At 40.1% G+C, this 16941-nt stretch overlaps 1 protein-coding gene across 1 annotated transcript in view; it reads left to right on the forward strand.

Annotated features, from left to right (window-relative positions):
* myo3a (myosin IIIA) overlaps window positions 1–16941 on the forward strand; it is a 56791-nt gene that overhangs the window by 7395 nt on the left and 32455 nt on the right. Inside the window, exons 4-6 of the mRNA XM_065949075.1 lie at window positions 6809–6913; window positions 7076–7175; window positions 13720–13796. Of these exons, the coding sequence (XP_065805147.1) occupies window positions 6809–6913; window positions 7076–7175; window positions 13720–13796 (282 nt within the window). The remainder of the gene's footprint in view (window positions 1–6808; window positions 6914–7075; window positions 7176–13719; window positions 13797–16941) is intronic.

Here is a 16941-nt window from a genome sequence, read left to right on the forward strand (position 1 = left end):
CTTTATCAGATAGGATCATTCTTATTTTTTTCACTGTGCTTAATGGTTTTGTGTTAAGGTAGTAGATTATTTTTACGACATTACTCGCTTCCTTTGTGTAAAAATCTGCTGTCAGTAGAGCTTACCCAGCTCTGCTGCTTTGTTTACTCCATGTTTCCCGCTGTGGTTTGCATAACCAATTTCAAAGTTTCCCTTGCAAAAATCTGCAGCCAGCAGTCCAAATCTGGTGGCTAATCCTGAGGCTGAATCACAGCCTGACAGTTTAGCAAGTGGCTGTGCGGGGCTGCGTTTGTGTGCATGTGTGTGTATTCTGAAGGGGCTTTGGCAGTAAAGAGACAGGAAAGCAGGCAGTGAGGTGGTCATTCACCATGGTTACTGTCCCTTCTTTCCAAACTGTAATTTTCCATCCTTTAGCTCTGCTAGGAGGAGCCTGTTGGTGCCCCTGCTCTGACAGCAGACCGCTCATTATGAACCCAATTCATACAAATTGCATCCTCTTCTTTGTCAGCCCCTCATTGGGGTCTGTGAGCTTTTGGCTTTGCCTCTGTAGTGTTCTCTTTTATAATAGCGGATGTGGGTAGAGAAGAGCAAGCTTTCATGTATGTCGGCCTAATTTGGCTCCCATAGAGTTCAGAAATACTTCAAAGAGAGCAGTGATTGAGCAACTTTTATTCTTTAATTGGAAACACAAACCTGATTTGGATGTGCATTTCATTTGCAAGCACCTGTATTTCATCCAAAGAGCCTGTTAAATGAAGGCCAATGATTCATCCAACCTTTAAAAGCTGATCTTTGAGCTGAATCTTATCTTCCATTATGCCTAAAGGAAAAGTCAGAATGCCAAGATGTAATGTGAAATATTCTTACTGCTTGTCTACATAGCTTTTGAGCTCCTAATTAAAATCATTGTATACAGAACTGAACCTCTGCTATGTGTGGCTAGGGTTGTGAGTGACTATACCAGAATGTCAAACTTCAATATGATAGAAGTAAAATCCAAATTAGAGAATTATAGATACGAATATTTCTTGTTCGTATTTTTAAATTCTCAACAATAGCAAGCATACTCCTTCTTTGCCGCAGCATCGGTACTTTTCGATACTATTGATCACCCAGATGACTTGGTCATTATCCAAGTATCCAAAAATGTTGACAACCTTAGTTGTTAAGACCATTCTTGTTTGTGATACTCTATTTTTCTTCTGTTAAAGGCTTTATATGCAATTTTTCACACTTAAATATAATAGAAATCAAGTATATCCTCTGAAAATAACTCTGTGAGTCATGACTGTCTACAATGGGTGTAACACCCGAGTCCCACTGTCTTTCAGAGTCCTATTTTCACTTTGTTTACATCGCCCGGACAACTGGCATCCCCTCGTGTATAAAAGTTGTTTAATTGAGGGACTAGAGAAAAGAAGAATAACATACTGTACTCACTGCTTAACTGTGTTTCTAGATCACGCTCATTTCAGGTAAATTTACATGCAGTGTGAAGATACCAGTATAATAAAGATCGCTAGCATTAGCATGCTAACACAACAATGCACCGCAAGTTGTTTTGGTTTCATGCTGGTGCTCAAGGGCGACATCTGCTGGATCAAAAAAATCACATATAAAGCCTTTAAAGACAAATATCAATACCTTTGGTCTGATTCAGATTGCTCAAAAAGAAAATGACATTTTGGTTTGAAAAGCTTTAAACATGAGCTTTTTTAAAACTTAGATTTTATGCCAACCGTGGAGAGTTTGTTTTACGGTTAATGAATCTCTTCAATGACGGTATTACTACACCTCCAGTATTTTAAATAGAACACCCTGTATCCTGATACGTATAGTATTGCCATATTTACCAGCTAGGCTAAAAGGGTGTTGGTATGAAACGCTGACTTTTGGGAGAACTTCAACAACTTAAAGTAACTACAAGGACACTTTTCACATCTTTCATTCACATGTTATCACATATCCAAAGTATATTTAAAAGTTAAAAAGTTGAGGTGCACACAGATATATTTGCAGCGATAGACTAATAGGTGTTATTCATCAGCGCTGACTCTCTCTGTTTTCTCTTAACTGTGTTCCTAATGGCAGTAGAGATCGGATGGTGACAACATTGAGCGAGCCGAAAGAGCTGCAAGTATTTAATAATAAATGGGCTCAGTCATTAGGCAATGGAAGAAGTAACTGGGCATGAAGGGCCCTTTGCCAGGACCGGCATCTGGCATCTTAAAGAGTTTCAGTTTCTCTGCAGAGATGGAAGAACTTGTCAAACTGTCTTTGTAGCACTACATTAAACTTTTCTATATGCTAGAGTGGCTACAAGAGAATTATTTCTCAGTAACAAGACATGACTGTGAAGAAGAATAAATTACAGGCTGTGTAGGAAGAAGTACGCTGAAGTTAAAGTGGCAATATACGGTAAACATTTAAATACTACACCAGCAACTCATTGACAATATTGCATGTGCTTATGTGCTAAACTTGGGACAATGACAAAACCTGAATGTCCGGAGATTTTCCAGGGTTCACAAGTGAAAACAGCTTAAGAAAAGGGCACGCACATTTAAGCCTGTATACAGATTTACCTCTCAGCATGACAATGAGCAGAGCACAAAGCTCAGATGACACTGGACAAGGACCTGAATGTCCTCGAATATCCAAGTCCACAGCACAGCAGGACTGGAGTCCACCGGATCCATGTAATGGACGAAACCAAAGAGTGCAAAGCTGGTCGAGGGAAACCAGAGAGGAGTTAATCATCAGTTTAACATGCAATAATTCAATCAGTTTATCAGGAAAGTAAATCAGAGTTTGAATACTGAATGGTTTGCATTGGTATCACATAACATCTCCGTCTAAACCAAGTCCTCCGTGTTGTTTCTGAGGCCTTTTGTTTGTTCTCGCTCATAGTATCAAGCTGTGTTTTCATTGGATACCTTCAGGAAGTCAAAGAATAAACCGCTCAGCCCTCCTGAACCCTCTTCAGTCTCTGTCCTGAGTTGTTCTTCCCTGGTATCCTAGGGTCACCTGCACAGCCCTTAATTGACAACAAGTTTAAAATAGTATTGTTAGAGCTTTCCCGCAAGTGGTGGAAGGAAGTGGACACCTCAGCTGTTATGAGTAAACGATAAGGCCGCTGTAACAACAGGAGTGTTTTTCTCTGGAGTCGGTCCAGTGTGTCACGCACACATAAACACGTTTATTCAGTGTTACAGACACAAGGCGACTCCACACGTCTAATAATCCAACTAAGATTTAAAATGCACGTTCATATTTGTGCACGTATACGTACATCAAAGAAGTTGACTTAAGTCAGCACCTGTGTGTTTAAAGCTCGTCCGTTTCATCTTTACATCCGTTTCATCCACTTCCTTTACAAGTCTTTGATCGAATAACTCGATTTACATGTCTGAACAAGCACCTGACCTCGTTTGTAATGGAGAACATCCTTCTCAGTGTACGTTTTTTCTTCTTCTTTGAAAATGAATAGCCCTGGTCAAACTTGTGACATTCAAGATGAAGATATGAGAGGCTGATCGCAACAGACCTTTTTTTATGCTAGTTCCTTTCTAGAATTTCAAACAATCTATACGGACAGTGTACTTTTTGGTATATAATCAAGGATATTACTTGATTTTCAGTTAATAAAAACCAGTTAGAATAGCATTGTTTTTCCTCTTGAAAACCTTTTTTCCTTCTTGGTGATGCATTTTCTGCAGCTGGCATACCGATGTTGAAGTAAATCAGTTTTTAATGTGCTTTAACATGTGTGTCCATATCTTAAATCAGAGACCTTTTTCTCTCTCTCTCTCTCTAAGATTTATTTTTGGGGATTTATTAGAGAGACAGGAGACTGGATAGAGCCTGAAATCAGGGAGAGAGATAGTGGGGAATGACATGCAGCAAAGGAGGCACAGGTCAGATTTAAACCCGGGCCCGCCCACAGAGATGGCTGGGCCCCCGCTCAGGATATGATTTGCATGCACATTCGAACCATGTTAGCACTAGCTTCCTGTCTAACATCTCCTCCCTCTGCCTGGCTTTCAACAGCCTTCGGAGCCAACTGAAATAAGTTTGTTAACAAGTTTTTGTTGGGGTCAAATGTCCAAGCCTGCTTCCTCCTTTTCTTCTGCTTTCTTAACCGGCATCCTAACTTTGTCCCGGTCCTGGAATGGCTTTATTGATAGGACATTATTGGCATAACAGTTATGTTCACTGTGCCCGCTTACATCGATAAAATTACAAAGTGAAGGCTCATACCATTTTGAGAAGAGGGGGTCTTTATTTTTTAATCAGGCTGAGTGTTGCTGTGTTTTTGTTGCTTAAAGAGGTAAAGGCGAGTATTTAGATGTGAAATAAAATGTGGTCATTGTTGCTTAAAATCAGGACGGACCATGTTGTTTTTGCTAACCTGCATGGGTCCTCATGTGAAGCAGTTTAAGGGGAATTGGTAGTTGTTGTTTTTTTGGAAAATAAAGTTGAGTGTATGAGCCCAAGCTTTTACTCCAAAGATAGGTCAGAAAATCAAGTTTAATGTGTAAAAGATTAAAGTCAAACCAGGTGTGAAGTTTCTTTAATGTTTCAGCTCTGCAGAGAGTTTGAGTCTTCACCACGTCTCAAATAATTAATCCTCACCGAGCATCACTTTCTAGAAGTGGGCACTGTGGCTTAGCTGAGAGCACTAACATTTAACTCTACTTAAACTAGGACACAGGACCTCTCATTAATATGGATTTCTCTGTCTGCCCTGTGTAATTTAATGATGACAGGTGATATTGCGGCAGTGATGTACTGACGTCAGACGCAGCTCTTCGTCAGAGGGCTGTGCTGTCTGTGAAAGCCTCGCTGGTATTCTCTGCTTAACTGCAGTTTGTCAGCATGTCTGCGAGCCGAGAGAGGGAGTGATTAAGCTCCCCATGTGGCAGCTGAGATACACGCCATCCATCCTGCAACAGCTCTCTGGGCACCTGATGGATAGGTAGATTGATGGGCAGATAGAAAACAGAGACAAGGCGTTGAAAAGGTATACCAATGCATAGTCAAGGTCAAAAACTTGCTTCACTGTCAGCATCTATAACATGGGGGGGGGGGGGGTTACTGAATGGCCCAAGTGGTCATGGGTTCTCCAGGGCAGAGTTTCTGTTCAAGTCTATCAGAGTCGCAGAAAAAAAATTAGAAGACATAGTTGGTCCCCATTTGGAGATTTGGGTACAAAGCTGCAAATATAACACGTGCTGTGATTCAAATAGTGTGTCAGTCATCACTGTCTTCCTTAAGATTGCAGCGGAAGATGTTATTCTATTAATAATCATACAAATTGAGTCCATCATTGTCTTGGTTGTGCTAATATATCAACATATCAAACAAATGTATTTATAAAGCACATTAAAAACAACAAAGGTGCTGATTATGGTTGATGACATACTGTATCTCTGACCATTATTAAAACAAACAGACGGGCATCGAGCTGTAAAGTACCCTGAGATTGTTTCTTGGGGCATTTTTGCCTTTATTAGATGGAAAGCTGAAATGTTGGGAAGAGAGAGAGTAGGGCATGCCATGCAGCAAAGGGCCGAAGTCAGATTCAAACCCACGGCCTCTAGCCTCTGTACATGAGGCTCGAGACGTAACCGCTTAGCTATCCCGTGCCCCAGGTACCCTGTCATTCTGAATGTAAATTGAAAAAAGATCATAGTTTTCTAGATTTCTATCTATTATTGTCATAGCTATTTATCACTAACCTGTTTTTGGGGACGTACTGCACAATTATTTAGTGCGTCGCCCCCAGGGGACTGATTCTTATCCTAAATAACTACACGCAAATGCACATCTACTGCCTAATTAATCTTTCAGTGTACAAGCGCAGGAAATGAGTGTAATTATAGAAGAACAAGAGTTCAATACAGAAAAGATATGAAGGAGATTTCATGTAAAACACATTTTATATGCAGTTGGGACTAAAGAGGAGGGTTGAAATGCTAACTGATAATAAAAGTGACAAAGAGGGATGTCTGGTGTATGTGTGGATGATATATTTATGCATAGTGTGTTTACAAACAGGATGTGAGATTTCTGTTGGAGGCTGTTCCCAGCACTGTGCCTGACATCTTAAAGCTTTTTATTTTTCATAAAGCACTGGCATCTCCCAAAGAAAAGGCTCAAATTAAGGGTTATTATTGTTACCAAGGCAACCTACCAGGCAATTTTCTGTAATTTTCCAAGTGGGATTGCTATTGACTCCATCTAAGCGCAGTACACTACAAGAAAACACCGATATTTACACAACATTGAAGATTTTTTATGTGGTGAGAAGAAGAATGTGCCTGTGGTGATTTCAATCTCGGTACATTCTGTTTCAGTGTAAAATGTCGACTTATAAATAACATATAATTCCTCTTATAAACCCTGGCATTGTTTGAAAACATAAGAGGATGTACTTCATTTTAAGATGATTTGTGCATGTTTAATGTTTACCCTGCTTAGTCATCAAAGCATAGATTAAACCCTGCATGCTAAAATGTACATTCACACCGCAGGCAAGATTTTTTTTTTTTTTTTTTTTTTACCTCTCGCTAAGCTGCCTCGGAAAGATAAGCCGCTAAAGATTGACACAATTACATTCAGCATCTCTGTTCTCACTGTGAAATCTCATCAAAACGTTTTCATCTTCTGCTTTTTCCCTGCGTTAAATTCTGCATATCTCAGATGTTGGAGATTTTGGCATATTTGTATAAGTTCAGACATAAGTGCTGAGTCATGTTGCTCAGTTTGCTCTTTTTTCCCATGTGTGTTTTTCTGTCTGCTGCAGCTCTGCAATGGTGGCTCTGTGACAGATCTGGCCAAAGGCATGCTGAAGAGAGGAGACAGGATGGATGAACCCATCATTGCCTTCATCATACACGAGGCCCTCATGGTAAGTCTGGCCTTTTGAATCCACTTAATGCTAAAATAAAGAGTTAAAACGAAGAACCTGTCACTGAATGCTCTGCTTCCATAAAAATCATTTAAATGGGATAATTGTCACGGCAGGTGCATGCGAGGAAAAAGTATTTATCCTCTTTTTTTTCCCCCACAGGGCCTCCAGCACCTGCACATAAACAATACCATCCACCGAGACGTCAAAGGCAATAACATCCTGTTGACAACCCATGGAGGGATCAAGCTTGTGGATTTCGGTACGCAATGTGTCTCTTTCTTTGTAGAAGAAAAGTTGTCACGATGTCTTTTCTGCACTATCCTCCTGTAATCAGTAGAAATCATGTTATGCCTCTATTCAACAGAAAAGGGTCAAATCCATTACCTTCAGCCACTCGCCAAATAAATTGCAACGCTAATTAGTTTCCTTGAGAGGTTGGAAGACGTTAACAAAACCCGACAAGGTGGCGGACGATTATACTTTTCCATTACACCCTATCTTTTACATTCTCTGGCAGGCAGCAGGGGACGTTGTTGATATGCGCCCTGTGTTTGCACTTATTTGCTTTCGGGTTTTCTTAACCAAATGAGGCGCCAAGAGCAAGCGCAGGCATAGTTCTTGGATTGAAGGCTCATAATGGCCAAGTGAATGTGACTATTTCCAGGAGATGACTCACTCCTGTTTTTCTTCAGGGCCTGAAAAAACCAACTGCCTGTTTTCATCACAAATAAAAAATCCCCACTCGACATGTGTGTAGGTTTGCATTTAGTCTGCTAATTGTGGGCTCCTCTTAAAAGCCCCTTTCTAACCACGAAGCGCAAAGTGCACAGCTCTTACATGAGGAGGAGGAGGACGATGGGAGGATATTAATGGATTCACTTGTTATTTGAATGAGCCAGGCCATTCGCTGTCTCCAGAGCAGCTTCTTCCTCCTCACAAAGCTGTTTGAGATTCTCTACATCTGTTTATTCCGACAGTTTTGAAAATGAAAAACTTGAGTCTTCAGGGAGTAAGAAGATAGAAAGTGGATGTAAACTGCATCTTGACAAGTTGGTGGAGGCATACATCATTGATTTGTAGATTCTAGTTTTTGGTTTTTGTCTTGTTTTTGCTGCTGGATACAAATGGTCAAATACTGAATGCTGTTAAAGCGTTACATCTCATGGAAGAAAAATACTTATTTTCCTCATACAACCTTAAATTGCATTGGAAAGTAAGTTAGCTGTCAAATGACCACTCTATCTTTTTTTATTATACCATTAAGCTGTTTTTTTTTTTTGACAAATGCATACAGTGTTTTAGAAATTAAAAAACCTTCTTTGTAAAAAATAGAAAAAGTCACACAGAAAGAGAGAATCTGGGCTCTCTTCAAACTTGCTGCTGTGAATGCATCATGTTCTGATGCTGAATTGGTTGGTTGTATTTGTGTAAAACTCCCACATCAATGAATTGATCCACACAACAGCCCGGTGTGTCCATCTACAGCCACCTGAGCTGACTAAAGGGTCCTTGACAAAGACACTTAACTGGTAACGCATCATGAGTCCCTCTTGATGAGAGTGGCAGTCACACTGTATCTCTGCTGGTAAATGTCAAAACAGCAGAGTCTTTTTAAAGCAACAATATGTCACTTTTCCATTTTAAAGTAGTAGTTTCAACGTTGATCTTATAGTACATTGACCTGTAACAGACAGAATTGGTTTCCTCCCATGTCCACTGATCGAGACGTGTATGACTGAGTGATGGAAGAGAACGTGACAGGTGAAGCTGAGAAGGGAAGACAGGCCGAGTAAGAGTGTCCATCCTCGCAGATATTATTCAGATTGTGGAGTAATGTTCTGCTATATCGTGATCGTTGTCTCATCTTTTGCAGCAACACCTGCTTCAGAAAGTTTTACAACACTGCTGTTACGCTCAGAGACCTTCAGTCAGCGCAAAAAATGCTCCACTCCGAATTCCTTGGGTGTTCAAATTGGCCAGAAAGAAATTCACCCACATTAGAATAAATAACAGCTGACTTCACACTTTCTTTTTTTACTACAACCAAAATCTAAAAAGCAATTTTTCACCCTAAAGCGTACCCTGCTGAGTCATTGATTTGATCTTAAATGGTACACATTTATTTGAACATGATGCTGTTTTGAGGAATACTTGAAACTGAGATCTTGAACCCATTGGAAAAATATTTGCTTACCAATAACTCAAATGAAAAATAAGCTGTAATGTTTCCTAACCTCAGCATTCTTTCACGACTGATGGAGCTGACCTCTAATGGCCCAAAGGACTGTAGGTGTAAGGTTGTTCCTCATTGGCTACATTCATTTCTTTAAAAATGATCTGTATATGCATATACAGAAAAAAGATACTTTAACCAAACATGTATTGTAATCTCGTATGGCATTAATGTGAACACACATCATACAAATCAGAATAATCAAACAAGTTATGTAACGATGTTCACTGAACCACTGGGAAGCTTACAGGTCAGTGATGTGGAAATAAAGAGCTCAAACATGAGCTCAGTATTCTGTCATTAATGAAGCTGGGCTAAACACAATAACAGTGAAGAATGACCAATGTTTGTGCCTGCATAGAAATCTTAATCAACCTAAAACATCGCCCACCTGACACTTGATGCTGCTGCTTATCTTACAACAAAAGAAAATCTCGTTAGTAGTCGGTTCTGTTGCAAAGTATTCACAAACTTTCACCGTTTCAGTTCACCACAAGAGGCTTCAAGTTCTCTCGGAAGATGTCGCACATGTGAGGCTATATATTTGAAGTGATTATCACAAACAACATCTTACCATTTTCCTTACGATGAAGAGATTTCATTTGTTTAGTACATCTTATCGAGTGTCCCTCTGGCTAAACTTGGAATGAATCTTGAAGATAGGAAGGGTTTCATTTCTACAGAGGTGTGAAGAAGAGAATCACATGACAACACACTCAACTCTCAGAAAAATACATTTCATTTGCAGTTGTAGCACTTTCACCCATACAAAAAAAAAAAAAAAATCCATGCATTGATTTTGATACCAATGAGTAAAAAGTAATTGGACTACCTACCACCACCAAACCCAATGTTATCTTTGCAGAATGCTTAGTCACTGTGCTCTGCTCTCACATTTTCTCCTGTTGTTCTAAACTAATGCATTTAGAGATAACAGGTTAAATAAGAGGCATTGCTATTGTGACAGGAATGCTAAACTGTGCTAAGAGCATCACTGAAATAAGAGGTGTAAGAATAGATGTGCACATTGGAGGTGAGAAAATGACGCCAAAAGCAGCATTAGCATCATCATGATCAGTACAAAGGGTTTTACTATTTGTAGCCTGTGTCAGCGGGAAACTTAGGCTTGAAATAGAAAACTTGCTCTCTTACAAGACAAATGAAAGGTGTCATGTAGAACAGAAAATATTTGACTTACCACAGTTTGTCCACTCTACATTATTCCCTCTAATGGCTGGGTTGCATCGAAATTTGATAGAAAAGTGTTTGTGGTCCTCAGATGATGAGTCATAATGATTTTGATGATCCTAAGGCTTTTTGTCTTACCAGTATAAGACTCCCATTTTTGGTTTTGGATAAAATACCTCAATAGCTATTTGAACAATTACCTTGAAAGGTGGTATGGACATTGATGTTCCTAACATACTGCTTTCATTTTGGAAGTCTCTTTAACTTCTCCTTGGCAGCGTCATAAGCTGAAATAGCTGAATGCATACATTATGCTGCAGCATGCTTGTGCTTAGTACAAAAAAACTTACCTTAAAATGATGAACAAGGTAGGAAATGCACCTGCTTGCTGGCCGAATTAGTGTAAAAGTATGAGTATGCTGAATTTAGCATTTAGCTCAAAGAACAGCTTTAGGCCCTCAGAGCCAATAGCATGGCTGGAAACTGTATGAAGGTTTGGCTGAAAATGGGACATCAGGAACACAACATGTATCTGACTTTCATTGAAATGCAAACTCCTAATTCCTTAGCCTTTCAGCTTTCAATGACACAAAGTAAATGTTCTGTCATTCACCTGAATCAAAGGTGGCAGATAAGACGTGGAACCCATTAGAGTCTTTGCTGACTCTTGAATTTGTCAGCTTTCAAAGAACAAAATTATAGTTTGTAGTGAAATATCGCTCAGCCACTGCCGAGCGCAGGAGAACAGCAGGTACAAAAATGAAATCTTCTGTTGTTTTGCTGACAGTTTAAATTCGTATCAGATAATGGTTATGGCGTCATCAGAAAAGGTAAAAAAAAAAAAAAAAGGGGGAGTAGGAGTATTCATGTACAAAAACGTGCAGTGACGAAAATGAAAAAAAAAGAGGGGGGGGGCCGACTCTTACACGCAGGCTCTGCGTCACGCTGGGATTAATGTTTTTTTCATATGGAGGGGTGCATGCTACACTAAGCAGCTGAAGAGATAAAGCCCCCGCAGTGACTCATCAGCAGCAGAGAAACAAAATAGCAAAGAGATGGACCCAAAAAGAGTGGGGGGGGGGGGGGGGGGGGGGGGGGAGGATAAGAGGAGCTGTTCGTTTATGGGCCTCTCATGAATATTCTAATTGACAGCGTTATCTCTGCGATGATTATTAAGTGTGGACCACCAGGCTCCACTTCGGGCTAATGTAGTGGAAAGAGACGGCAGTGAGAGCTTTTAATACGGGGCTCTTTGTGTCCCTGTACCCTCACACACTCTTACACCGAATGCATATTGTGGCGGATGTGTGTATGTGTCAGTCGAGGTGTTTTGTTTGGTTCTGCCTTCTGCAGCTATGTAAAACTACGGGTTTGTTATCACTAATGTGGGCTGATGTGAAACTGCAGAGTGGTTTGGCTGCCACATGTCCCTCTGTGTGTGTAAGTGTGAGTGTGTATATGTCAGTCTAAGGCATATCTCCCGCTCTTGCACATGATTTTAATCCCTTTTGATGTTTGACACAGAACCGTTTTTCTCCGCATTGCTCATCTCCACCCCTGGCTGTTACTCCCCGGCACCATCAAAGCCTCACTGCTGTTACTGTACTGTGCTGAGAATTGGCTTTTACAGTCAGTGACAGTATTAGAATTGCATTTATGTTGTATAATCAGTTTACACAATGTTCATCCCCCTTTAATATTAACCAGCCAAAAAAAACAATCTGCTTAAAAAGGCAGCATTTAAATTTAGTCTGCATATTTCAGATTCTTGTGAAATAAGGAGACATACTGTGTAAGACAAAGACATTAGTGTGCGGCCGCATGTCGTGCATCAGCAGATCACCTTTTGTTTGTGGGTTGCTGCTTATGTCTCGAGGCTCTGCTTTTGTCCTGGTTGCTGCTTCAGCAAAGCCAGCCCTGGGAAACATCACTGTGTGCTTTAACACTGATTTGTCTGGACTGCACTGAAGTCACGATTGTGGGTCAGCGTGTTCCTCGTTGGGCTCTGCGCAGCGATACACAAACACGTTTATTCAAACACGTTTCCTCTCTCTGCAGACCATTTCGTTCTCGCAGTAATTTTCTTGTGGTTTTAAAATGATTACATGATTAAAAATGAAAGATGTCAGACTTGCTGCAAATTCATACAAAAACGGGGATTAAAGCAGGAATACAAAATAAGACTGTATACAACATGGACATAGTCTCAGTGATGTCACCGGTTTGTGTCTGAGGATACATTTTGGAGCCCATTGATGGCGGTCGCCATATTAGAATTGCTGACTCTACCTAACTGTCTTTCAATCTTAAATCAATCGAACAGCTTGAGTGAGCCCACCTGTCACTCCACTCAGCCAACCGTTAACATACATAACTCTTAGCCTTAATATAATTAAAACGGATATCACCCCCTGTACTGTCTTTTAGCAACAAAGAAATGATCTGTTTCGACGAAAATCATTATTTGCATCAGGCTCAAATTGTAGTATTTTAACATGGGACTTTATGGGGATTCCTTGAAATGTTTTCCCAGCTATCCCGCCCTGTCCAAACACAAATCTTTGGTTTTATTAATGATTATATCACACTTGCCGCAAAAAGCTCCATGAAGCTCCACCAGATGTTTTTTTGAAAGCTTCCAGTTTTCCTTTAATAATGTAAGTTATATTTTCTGCTGCAATATGTTTATAATTCCTTAACATACTGATTCATGCTTCATAGCGTTTTTCCCTCTTAGAGGCATTGATCTCATAAATTGTAAGACGGGTTTATTGCAGCATGGTTACTCTTCTTAGCTTTACAGTTGCTTGTCTATATGAACAAAATGCACAATTTGATCAAACTGCTTTCTTTGGCCCTTTTTTTTGTTGAATCGACAGTCTCATTTTTGCACCATGACCGTGTCCTCCTTTTGCATAGAAAGGCGACATGCTTAAAATCTTCTGAGAGCTGGAGCCTTTTCACAGTTTAATTATATTCAAACATTTTTCTTGAATTGTCCTGCAAAGTCCTACAAAGTCTTGTGTGTGTGTAATTCAAAGCAATCAATCAGTTTGGAAAATACAGCAGCTTATTGGCTGTGTGTGCATGTGAGCCATGCATGTGCGTTTGTTTTTTTCCTCTTTGTCACTATAGTCACAGCGTTATCAGTCTGATACAAATAAGATCTAAGATCTCCTCAGCTCCATATCTGTGAAGCAGCATCCAGCTGTTAACTGTTCACTGTTCCTTGTCACAGATCATCACTTTCACTATCCAGTTCCATTTCTGGGAAGAAAAATTAAACGCATGTCTAAGAAGTTACTCCGATCGTGTGAACTGTCTCCACTGAGTTCTGAGAGCGAGGCTGAAATGTCTAAAGTGTGTATTCTGTTCCCCGCAGGTGTTTCTGCCCAGCTGACAAATACCCGCCTAAGGAGGAACACCTCTGTGGGAACTCCCTTCTGGATGGCTCCCGAGGTAAAGTCAAACCAGGCTATTAACGCCCCCACAGCCTCGTCTCTTTCCACTACATTAGCCTGGAGCAGATCCCAATGGGCCACTGTTTGTAATCATCAGATAGATAACACTGATACAATGTGCATGAAAAAATGGAATGGGCAGCCTTCATCTTTTCCCCTGTTTTATTATAACACAGTGAGCAAGCAGTGCCTACTGTATATATTCACATTAGGGATCTTTAATACCTGCTAATGGTTATTGTAACTTTTGTCTGTGTTGCATAATTAAAAATTAATTTTTGCTTATTTTTGAGTTTGACATCACGTGTTTTCATGCTTCAGTCTTACAGTTGGAAGCAGTTGCAGATCCAGATGCACAGATTTACACCTCAGCTATGAAGTAGAACAGGAGGTGGCTGATTTCTTTGCACAAACAATGCATTGTGGGTGATGTAGGCCCCTGATTAGCCAAGGCAGATGAATACATGGAATAAATAAAAAAAATCCAGATAGCTATGGCAATAGCAATCCTACATCAGTGGTGTAGGCTTATCATGCTGTTGGGCCACGAGCTTTATTAGCTTTGCATTAATCATATTTTCTTTTTGCCATTCACAGATATTTTAATGTTGATTAATTCTGATCACATTGGTATTTAATACTATGCAGGGTTGAGCTAATGTATTTCTGACCAAAGGCCTGGTAAAGCAGTGTATACAAAGCATTTCATGAACTCAAAATGAGTTAAGTAGGCTTTTTGATACTAAGCAGTTCCTGCATTTTTTGCGAGTTTTATATCCCAGGCTTCTGTTGATTATGTTGAGTCGTGGTAAAAACTAACATGTGCCACACCAATGACATAAAGACATTATAAGGATCTCGTGACTTGGGGACACAAATCTACTTTATCTGACACCGTGATGGTGAAGTGAAATGATGAGTTGTGAAGACGGTTCAGCAGCTCCTTCTGCAAAATGAGAGCTAATTGGAATTGTAGGAGAACAGGTGAAGCAGGAGCTGGCACGTTTGAGGGGATAAAACAAGCACATTTAATTTTATCATTCACTGAGCTGAACTTACAACTCCTCAGAAAAACCTGAACACAAAGAGGCATCCCATAATAAGCACCCCTCTCCACACTTCACCTCACCGAGATAAGATTTGCTACAGTTACACATTGTAAGCGCTGCACCTACACTACACTTTAAATGGATTTCATCTCGACATGTGTGCCGTCCCCTGCTTTAGCCTTTGCAAAGGAAGCAACTCAGAGGGCCAAAACAAAGATCTTTACATGAGGTTTGCATGCAGTGCAAATCATTCATTATAATATACATTTCGTGACCATCACTGTCGCTCCTCAGATATTTTAATCTGATTTGTTTAACATTTGTTTAATCAACAATGTTCTAAGAAAGAGCGCAGCCAGGGAGGAAAACCAGTAAATCGTAAGATGAAGCCGTATGGTGGTTAGGACGGAGCAACCAGGATCTACAGTATTCTGATAAAAAGAAAAAAATATATTTTTGATAACTTTTTAGAGAGTTTCTCCATAAAGGACTATATTGACTACAAGTAGGTCAGGTGGACACTGACAGTCTGACCCACTTTCTAAAGAAGATATGGTTACTTATTGTTGATGGGTAAGTTGTTTTAATGTTTTTCATGTTGGAAAATCTATTTTTTTATTATTATTACTGACTATAATTTGGGATTTCATTAGGCACCATATTTGGCATTTTCTGAGACATTTTGATCGTTCTAGTTTTTGTTGCAAAATAGTCTTCCTGAGAGCTGCTTTAGTATGTAAGATATCTACTGAATTAAATCATAAAGTGGCCTTACTAAATCATCAGACATTAAGGAAACATGCTGTGTTGAAGTGCTGGCTTCTCTGACAACAACGCAGCAGCCAGTATGTTCTCCTAAGTTTGCAGAATAGTTAGTATTTGTTTTGACCAGAGACAGCAGGCAGCATAAAAGGCACCTCAACTTGGCTGTTTTGGACCCCCTTTGGTTTGCCCGACATGAGACCGGATATCTCAGAAAACCAACAGGTGATGGAAGTGGGCAAGCACACTGGTTCAGATATAACTGATTCTACACGACCTAAAAAGCCTCAGCGTTTTACTAATAAGCTCCATAAGCAGAAACGTGGTCAAACTAGGATCAATATTGGAGATGCTTTTGGAAAAAAGGAGAGCGATTAGAACGCAGAAATATTTCAAGACAGATGCAGAGCAGGCTAAACACTGAAGCTTCAGTGTCCGCGACATGACAACCTGCGTGGGCGCTCTAGGTGGGAGGGGGCGGGGGAGACGACTCTCTACAATTTGTTTTGAATATGGACTGCAGTACCACTTTAAAATGCTACGTCTAAAAGTTACATATTGCAGTTATTATTTGTGTTCCTTCATGAAGAGGTGAACCAGAAGAATGAGCCTCTGTGATTAGTGTTTCATGGAGAAGTGTTTTTGTTTGTGTGTTTCTGGTACAGGATGTTTTATTGGTGATCTTTAATGATTTTGTCTGTGTACATATGTGCATGCCTATTGGGGATTCAAAATGTATTGATTTCAGACATTTGACTACAGTGGTGAGCGTGTATGTTTGTGTGGCCATGCCTCCCACTCACTGATGATTCATTTTGTTGATTGGGTACCATGTTGCCCTAAGGACGTAGATGATAGACTGTGTGTCTGAGTTGTGTATGCGGGTAATATTTTGCCAACAGCAGATGAAGATGGGACTGAGCCTTGGCTTCAACACTTTGATTATGTTCAGACAATATTTTTATCATAACATTTTGCTCTTGTGCAATATTTGTCTCTGTAGTGTGTGTGCTACCTGAAAAAATATCAGATCCACACACAACGCTTGGGAACTGTCTACTTGCTGAAGAAATAGGGCCAAAGATTTATTTTCTCTACGACCTTACACGATTGAAAATTTGCCGACATTCTTTGTGTATTGCAAACTGTGATGGGATACAGAGCGACACAGACCAATGAAACAAAAAGGTGGTATATTGTTCGGGTTAATAAACCTTGCGGAGAGCTCTTTTGATTGAAAGACTCATAATTATTAAAAAACATGTGACCAGAGGAGGTGGTTAGCGTGACTCGGGGGCTTTGTCTGTACTTCACAATTTTCACCTCAGACTG

This window comes from Labrus bergylta, chromosome 20 (genome assembly GCF_963930695.1).
Source record: "Labrus bergylta chromosome 20, fLabBer1.1, whole genome shotgun sequence".
NCBI classification, from domain to species: Eukaryota; Metazoa; Chordata; class Actinopteri; order Labriformes; family Labridae; genus Labrus; species Labrus bergylta.